This window comes from Crassostrea angulata, chromosome 2 (genome assembly GCF_025612915.1).
Source record: "Crassostrea angulata isolate pt1a10 chromosome 2, ASM2561291v2, whole genome shotgun sequence".
In the NCBI taxonomy this organism is placed as follows: domain Eukaryota; kingdom Metazoa; phylum Mollusca; class Bivalvia; order Ostreida; family Ostreidae; genus Magallana; species Magallana angulata.
In genome coordinates, this window is record NC_069112.1 from 49,742,718 (window position 1) to 49,752,133 (window position 9,416).

At 36.6% G+C, this 9,416-nt stretch overlaps 1 protein-coding gene across 1 annotated transcript; it reads left to right on the plus strand.

Annotated features, from left to right (window-relative positions):
- Positions 1-183: 183 nt before the first annotated feature.
- Positions 184-6,597, plus strand: LOC128173836 (kelch-like protein 3). The gene is made up of 8 exons (XM_052839511.1): positions 184-724; positions 1,409-2,345; positions 2,918-3,023; positions 3,784-3,958; positions 4,440-4,796; positions 5,074-5,239; positions 5,391-5,591; positions 6,406-6,597. Exons 1-8 carry the CDS (start codon positions 628-630, stop codon positions 6,422-6,424), a joined length of 2,058 nt encoding a protein of 685 aa, XP_052695471.1. The 5' UTR covers positions 184-627; the 3' UTR covers positions 6,425-6,597.
- The last annotated feature ends 2,819 nt before the right edge of the window (positions 6,598-9,416 follow it).

A 9,416-nucleotide genomic window follows, 5' to 3' on the forward strand; every position in this document is an offset into this window, starting at 1 on the left:
ACATCGTTAATTAATAAAGGTGGCTTTAATTTTTCGTCCGACGTACCCATTTTTTAACGATGCTTTTTTTTCTAACGTTATGTAACGTTATACAAGCCCCTAACGTTTGGCCATTCCCTAATTTCATTATTTATTTGAAAAAACTGATACTTTTATTTCAAAAGATACTGTTTACATACCTGAATTCAACCAAATTGAATGTTCTATAGAGAACTTTTCTTTGATATTCCGCTTTTTTTAACAAACGACATCTCAAGGACATGACAAGCTATAATCGATAATCTGGTTCCCGTCTCCTCCTCTGCACTGCACTTCAAAACTAAAGGTTTAAAGTGAAACGCAGTGTTGGGGGCGAGAACCAGACAATTCTAAGCTTTCTACTGCGCACGCGCATCTTTTGTGTTATAAATAAGTTTCTGCGCGGGCAGATATCAAACTTCCTTAGTTACTGTGGAAGCTAGCTGCATATTTGCAACGCCGGTATTCTCACAATCTGCAATCAGTGTGTAGTAGCCTTTTGTCATCGTTTAGAGGATCTTGTGTACTCAGCATTTATTGTTTCATCAGTTTGGGAATTCTTATCAAGCATCGAACTAGATTTTTCAATTTGAAGAGAATTCGAGAATTATGGAAAGTGCAGCCTTGAGTGGGCTGCATTTGCAAACTCCGTATGTTTATTCCTGGATTAATACGTTACCATCACGTAACAGCTCTCCACCAATTGGTAAGTCTCTTTTGTTATATTACATGTAATAACGAGATACGATAAAAAAACTACAAAATGTATTCTCAGATGTGATGAATATTATTGTGATAGTTCCTGCTTGCTGCATCCCTCTATGGTTTTTATTTCATTGTGTTTTGTTTTGATACCAATATTTTGTATGTATGTTACTGGTCAGGTATTTAAAAAATAAATTCACAAATCTCTGTGAATGAACAATACTTGTGTAAACCAAAACTTTGACAGCAACAATATAATAGTCATAGGCTAATTATGACTAAAAGTAGAAGCTTTCTTAGTTTGAATGTATCCACATTACATTTTGATGGTAGAACCTCTCAAACAAGAAATACATAGGTCATATGGGGAGGGTAAATACCACAAGCATGTTCACTTGTTCAGCATAGCGGCAGCCGGCTGCTCATGAGGTTATACTATAATCACAATTCTGATAGTTTTGTATACATGTATACAAGTATTATATCTTTAACTACATTAACTGCTGTTCTGTTGTTTAAAAAAAAGATGATAATTCTTTATATAAGCATTGAAAATCTCCTTTGAAGTCCCATGTACCACAGGCACATAGAATCAGGGGGGGGGGGGAATAAACAGTGAAATTAGATACTACTCCCCCCCCCCCCCCCCACTCCCAAACGGATGGCTTACCCTTGTTTATTACAGAGAATAGAAACAGCAACAATTCTCCAACCTCACAGAGTGACACCACTTACAGTGGGCATAGTTCTCATGCGTCTTTAATTGAGGAGGCCAGTGCTCCCAGTAGGGCCTCTTCCTTGGAGGGCTCCCTAGCCCATGAAGTCTTTAGCCAGGGACCACGATCCACCATAGAATCTGGGGGTAGAAGCAGTGGGATGACTGGAACCATCTCCCATTATGAGGGAGTTGGTTCTTACCTACATGATATTTACAAGCAGAAGAAGATATGTGATGTCTCCTTTCAAGTGGGCAAGGTCCTCATTCCACTTCACAAAGTTGTACTGGCATCACAGAGTACACTTTTTAAGGAAATTTTTGAAGCGAAGGAATTTTCCTCTGATCCTGTCACCCCAAAGATAATCAGGGTGAAGAATGTTGAACCTGCTGCCTTGGAAATCTTCATTAACTTCTTATATACAGGTCACATTGAGGTTAAAAATTCGAAATTTATACCTGACATCCTGAAGTTGTCGGAGATATTTGAAGTTGAAACACTTTCAAGGCGTTGCATTGACGGATTGAAAAATATTAGCAATGCAGATCTTCTTAATTTACTACCAGTAATGAGGAGAAACAAGAACATCCCAATGTGCAGAACTATCATGCAACTGCTGGGCAAAAACTTCATGACCTGGAGAAAAACCAAAGACTTCCTATGCTTGGATGTAGAGACTGTCTGCCTAATTCTCTCAGACGACAGTCTGAACGTGGAATCAGAAATGGAGGTTTTCTTGACAGCCGTGGATCTCCTTAAGCATATTGGAGCAGACTGTATCGAAAAGATAATGGGATGCGTCAGATTCCCATTGCTTACTGGAGAGCAGCTTTTCTCCTGTTTCAAAATCTGTCCTATGCTGAGAGACTACCACCAGGTGATAATGGACATCACCTTGGCAAATTGGTAAGGCCAAAATGAAATTATTGTTTGTTTGAAATTGCCTCCCAACTCATTGAAATACCCCCTGCTATAAAATTTTATTAGCAAACAATGAATACTTTTTTTTATATTGAGATTTTTTTTGTTTTTTACCAATTTTTAATTACCAGTATTTAAACTTCAAGTTTGAAAAATAAAAAATAAATGTCCTTCCTCCTTCCTGGGTCAAGAGACATCAAAGCAATATTACCAATGTCATTTTATTTCAGTCCGTAGGTGGGGGGGCGGGGGGTAGTGTATCCTCTGTATATTTCAGAGCTATTAAGATTATTAAGTGAATTAGACTATACAATCCTACAACATTGCAAGCATGAAAACTCCTGGATTTCTTTAGGGATAACTGTTAATTAATTTGACTCCTGAACTTAATTAAATTAATATGTACAGGTATGTACCTATCATTAGATCATGCAAATCTATTTTTGTGAGCTTGCAAAGACCATCTGCGTTTTTATGAAATAGTTGCTGTCTTCATATTAATTATGTGTTAATTGTTTTGCATGTTTTGAATTCTGTCATTATATATATGTTTACAGGATTCAGACTTCCTTGTCTCTGGGTGGAGAAGACCCCCTGGATCTCCAAATTCCTACCCCTCGCAGCCACACCAACAGTGCTACTAGTGTAGCCAGCTATATCAGTGTGAGTTATACTATAGTTGGATGTTAACAACTAAATTATCCCCCCCCCCTGCAAACAAAGTTTGGGGGTGGGGGGAGGGTATCTAGTCTGTCTGTGCAAAATTCATGCCTGGTCCATATAATTTTTTATGGAGAAATGTTGGAAGTTCTTGCCTCACTAAAACATTGCTTATAGCCCAAAGGGTGTGTCATGACCTTGACCCAAGGTCATTTGAGAAAAGTCAAGGTCACTGGCAGGAAAAGTGCAAAATTTGTGATTAGACACTAAAATTTGTCACAAAGATTGCTTGTTACCTGTATATGTCCTGACTTGAGCTTTGGTCATTTGTGCTAGTTCAATGTCAGTAGTAAGAAAAAAGAAGCATCCCTTATTTTTTTAATAGAGAAATACTTTGATATTTTCTTAGCAGGAGGTATCATAATTTGTGAGTTTCCTCATAGTACCTCAAGGTTGTGTTGTAGTTGAGATTCAATTAACTTGAACTAATGAATTTGTTATTTTAAACTGTTTCTTTTAGTGTTAATTAGCAATGGGTTTTTTTTTCTGAAGACAAGTTCATACTGTATTTGTATTAGGCATGTATTCATCCACACAGGTATGTACCTCACTTCTTTATAAAACATTTGCATGCTTTACTAAAATTTATTTTTGTTACTAAATTCTACTCTAATCTACACTCTTTTTTTTAGCTAATTACTCCTAACTGTTCTATTTCTTCTCATCTTTATCTTTTCCTTCCTTCCCCTTCCTGCTTTTACAGACTCATTCTAGCACTGAGCAGGTTGATGAACAGGAGGACCCTGATGTTGAGGTTGAAATATGTCGCATGTCAGAGGACATGGCCCGAGATTTCAACACACACGCCTACTTGCACAGTGCAAGCTCCTCAACCATTTCCAAATTTCCCCTCATTGAACAATACAGCAATTCCAAATGTAACCAATATTGCAGATCTGTATTTCTAATTTTTGAGCAATTATACACATTATATATGTGGTCCTTAATTCGGTCCAATAATGTTTTCCGGAATCGAAGATTATGCTTTCTTTGTTTCATAAGTTACATAAGAATTATGTTGTAATTATTACTAGATACTAAGTCCATTAGCCCATATTAAAAGACTTTATCTATCAATGTATACTGTAAACGTATTACATTTGGCTGTGTATTCTATTTGGCGCTTTTGGCAGAATGCGGCTTCCTCTAAATCAACTACATCGCTAAATGTCATTCATATATGTATACTGAGGATTGGAACATTCAGGAATGCGCTAATTCAAATTCACTCCAACTTGTTCAAAAACTAATTTCCGCCAAATATCGTACACGCCAAATATAATACGTTTACAGTACATCATCATATGTTACAGTGGTTGCAATTAGATTTTAATCCTGAATATTTCTTTTTTTATAAAGTGGCCAGAGATTGCAGCATGTTGGGTGATCCTGGAGAGCATCAGAGAATCCAAAAGGAAATGCTTGCTAGAGAGAAGCAAAACATTTCTCCAGATCATCATGATAAGGAGGTGCAAGGCAAACAAGGGCAAGACAGGCGCATTCTCCATAGCTTGGATATAGGAATGGGAGAGAGATTTGGCCGAATCCACAAAGAGAAGAAGAGGGACCCAAACAAGTCTACCCGTAAGAAAAAGAAAAGGGAGGTGGAAAAGAGAGATTGGGAGCAGACCAATCAGGAGGGAAAACTCTCGGACGAGAGTGACCAGCTCCGGAAAAAGGCAATGGTGTGGGGAGGCTCCCAGTGGTTCTTGATTGGTAAGTGTTTACAGAGAGGGAAATATAGTCACTGAAATCCCTACTTTTTATTTCAATTTTAGATGTGTGCTTTATTGAATTTCATTTTGACTCTTTATTATGATGATTATAGTGAAGTATATCAATGTAACTGACCAGTCTGATCAAATGTTAATCTGTTTTAATCCAATGTTATCTTTTAATCAAAATACAATATGTATCTGATTATCATCAATCCTGATTCCAAAATGTCAACAATCATTGTCAAATCTGCCACATTTTTCATTTACCTGTAAATGTGGACCTGGGCATGATGGAAGCCCCTCCAAGAAAGTCAAGGCATACAGCTATGAAACCAAGCAATGGACCTCCCTCGCTCCAATGAATGTTGCTCGTATGGACCACACACTATGCCTCCTGGACGGAATGATATATGCTATTGGAGGCATTGGTAAAAGGGGCCGGTAAGTGCGGATGGCATTATATTGTTTTTGTCTGTACATGCATGTCGTTAATTGATGTAGTTAAACAGTTTTGTTGAACAAAACATGAATGCATGTAAATGCAATATTTATGTGTACGTTCTGTATGTTATACTGAAGTTTAATTTTCCAGGGTTCTAACCAGGGTTGAATGTTACAACCCGAAAACCAACTGCTGGTTCTATGTGAAGTCCTTGCCAGAGCCAAGGACTGGAGCCTCAGCAAATACAGAGAATGGCCGCATTCACTTGTCTGGGGGGTACGGAACTCTCAATGATGGCCAAGTATCAGACTTCATGGATACCATGGAAATCTACAATGTGGATGCTAACAAGTAATGCTTACAAATGTTTTTGCAGTCATGTTAGATTCTAATACAATTATCTGTAAATTATTCCAAAAACTTCTTTTATTAATTAATGGTCATTGTTATATTCAGAAGTATATTCTCACTATATAACTCTATATAGACGAATAGTCAACAATTGTTATATATAAGCTCGTCCGAGAAATATTGACCGGCTAGGAATATCTACAGAATATTTCCTTGATTTCAATTAATTCGCTTCTAATTAGTTGATTTGTAAACGGTGCTGAAATATAAAGCTGTTCGTGATTCAAAAACAAGGTGACATCATAATAGACAATCAGTCAAGGCAAGTAAACAACGGACACACAATAATAATTGATATCATAATGGATATAAGGATTTGTGAATTACAGTGAAGTAAAATCAGGTAGACCATCTGTAACTTAATTCCTATGGGCGACGGAATATCACCAGTAAACGTTTCTGCCGACGATATGTTGGAAATGAACTTTGGGCAAAATTGAATTTGTGAATTTGATCTATGTTGAGCTGAAAAAACCATGGCAATCTAGCTGTTTTCAAATCCTTTCTTAAATTTTGGTTTGTTCCTTTATTTAACAATTAAAACAAATGTTGACCGAGTTTTCGGGCAACGTTGATTATATTAGCCCCCTTGGGACGAATATATTGCCTTTCGCATCACGTTGGGCATTATTTCGTCTCTCAGGGGCTAATATTATCAATGTTGCCCTCAACCCCAGTCAATATTAGTATAATGTCTATGTTTAAATATTTTGAGTCAAATTATTATTGTAACTAATTTGCTTCTCCTTTGCAGATGGACCACTGGATTCTAAAGCATGGGCCATGAATTTATTGAACTGAAGTTTTATGTATAGTTTTGTGAAAAGTTTAAAGTTTTGTGCTTTTTATTGTGTATTAAAATGTTGTGTTTAAATGGATAATTTGCAAGCACTGCAATTAAAGCTTTTTTGTAATGATTTTTTTGTAATAAATTTTATGCATCTCATATTGCTTTAAGCTTGCTTGTTAGTACATGTACCAGGTATTCAGAAGATGTATATTTGGATAGTTAACCACTTTCCCAATACATGTGCTAGCTAGTAATATTAATTTTGCATGTATTTGAGCGGAAATAATTTATTTTTAAAAATAGATATACCTGGTGCAATTCCAAGTACTTTTAAATGTACATGTACATGTATCAATATATTACATGTTGTATGTGTAAATTAAACAGAGGGTATAGTGCACTTGAAAAATGAAAATTATTTTTCTGGCTTTAAGTAGTTCAAATAATCAAATTGTGAGACACATGGCTCAGTAGTCATGGTGTTTAGTTAGACAGAAGTAACTCAAAAGTAACTGTTCAAGCCTCGCTGTGGTCACTAGATGTTGTATGTTGTGCCTTAAGGTGCCTCACTACACCTTGCAATATATTCTCAAATCAGCAGAAAATTGCTTGATTATGATAGAAAGCATGATGGATAAGAAGTATATATGTCAAATAGGTGAAAAAATGTGCAATTTTAGATAAAAAATGATATTTTCAAAAATTTCATTCAGTAATATGAACAAAAGCCCCAGGTGGATTCGAACTCATGACCTGCGGTTCACAAGCCTGATACTTTAACCACTGAGCTATGACGATAAACATCTGAATCGATTGATACAAACAGTTTAACAAAACATTTAAATCGCCATCTTGTGACGTATAGTGTCTTAAAAAGTGTAAATCTCGGTGTAGTGAAGTACCGGTATCTTAAGACATGGTACAGTATCTACATAGTCTTAGTCCACCCAGCTGAATATTGGTACGAATGCATGCTGGGAGTTAAACTGCAATGGACTGGTGTTCCAACCTAGGGGATTAAATGACTTCATTCACTTAGCACCACCAACACCAGGATAAACACCAGCACTGAATGCTCTTTAAGTGCAAGTCTGGGAGAAGGATTTGACGTAATATTTAGGGCATGAGTTCAGTCATGAATTTTTCATGTGCCATTTGCACTTAAAGATCCTATACCAAAAAATTACTGTAAAGGTATTACTTTTTGTCTCAAAATTCAGGTACAAAAAAGCATAACTAAAGTATGCAAGTTAATTAAGAACCATTTTTAATATGGTTCCAAATTTGCTCTTTTTAGGCATGCCGATTTGGTTCTTAAAGCTGAACACCGCTCGTAAATAGGAACCGTCACACAGGTACCTGGTATATAAACCCTTCGATTTCGTTACACCCGATTGCACATCTGAAACTCGTGGCCGACGTGTAGTGTTCCTTTCGTTGACTTGTCTTTGGATTTTTAAGCATTTAATTGTTATTTATGTGCACATTATGTCTGTAAATAATGCAATGACCTGTTCATTTGATGTTAGTACTCTCCTGGTTTGAAAAAGTGCGTAAAACTTGACAATTTCATCGCGACCGAGTAACATGGCGAGGCAAGATGTACGTCCACACAGGTGAGACCTCTACAGCGATATACTTTGAACTGTTAAGAGGTCTATGGCTTATATAGGGGTGTAGGAAGAGCGGTGCTGAAAGAGAAATATGGCGGACAGTGCCTATTTACGAGCGGTGTTCAGCTTTAAAATCCCAAAATAAGAACAACATACTGTAATCGTATAGTGGTTGTTGTAAAGTCACGGCACCAATGTAATCATATAGTGGTTAATATTTCTTTTATTTATAATACCAAGAGTTCCATGATATTCTTAAGTCTCTAGTCGCTTAAGTAAAGTCAGTCTCAAATCTGTCAGTTTTCTTAGTCTAAATCCAAAATTCCGTAACATTTACGAGTATTTCAAAATCACATCAACTCTATTCAAGTTCCAGATACATGTAAATGAAAACACTTGTTATGGATCCATAGATTTATTAATGAGCAACTGTTATATGTACACAAATATACAGTTATACATACTTCCCATTACCATCATCCTTACCAAGTTACAACGTAAATGTAAGCCTGCCTTAAAGTTAATTTAAAGTCCAATTAACCCAAACCTAATGCTAACCTGCACTTAGCACGGACTAAACACCTAGGATGCTGCACCATGGAAATTTATGGCACAATAAACAAAATACTTAGCGAGGCAATGCACAAGATGGGAAACGGAGACTGGGGCCCTCCCATCTACCCGGGGAAGTTAGTTGACTCGAACCTTAGAAGAGATTCCACGTCAACTGCCGAACGAAGGCAAATCCTGACTTTATATACACCGCGCTCTGGGGGGGGGGGGGTTCTTAACCAATTAGAACGACTATATGTATTTATAAATCAAACTAGCTTTTCCCCACATCATTATGAATAACACAGACACTTTCCGATTGATACTTAAACGAATACAACCAATCATATTTATCGTTACGTTTTGCTTAAGCTATAGACGAACATGCATGTGCTTGATATGTGACCCTGTTAAATATAAACCTATCACACTAAGCATGCTTTTTAAACATTATGATTTATTTCTTTGTGACAAAAAATAAAGGCACTTAAAAAGTAAAGAAAATGCATGATGCAGGTATGTCGAACAAGTAAGCATGACTAATATGTGCCTAGCAATTGCACACATATTGAGTATACCTAATGTGTTCTTAATTCACCTCTAAAAGCAGCACATAGACTTAGTACAATTTGGATAAAAGCATATTTTAGAAACAGTTTCATTTGGAGTACTATTATAGGTATACTTTAGGCAGGTCTGTACATATCACAATCTCATCATAGGCATATTTGAGGTACGGTACTATTATAGATATACTTTAGGCACGTCTGTACATATGACAATTTCATCATACGCATACTTTGGCTCCAA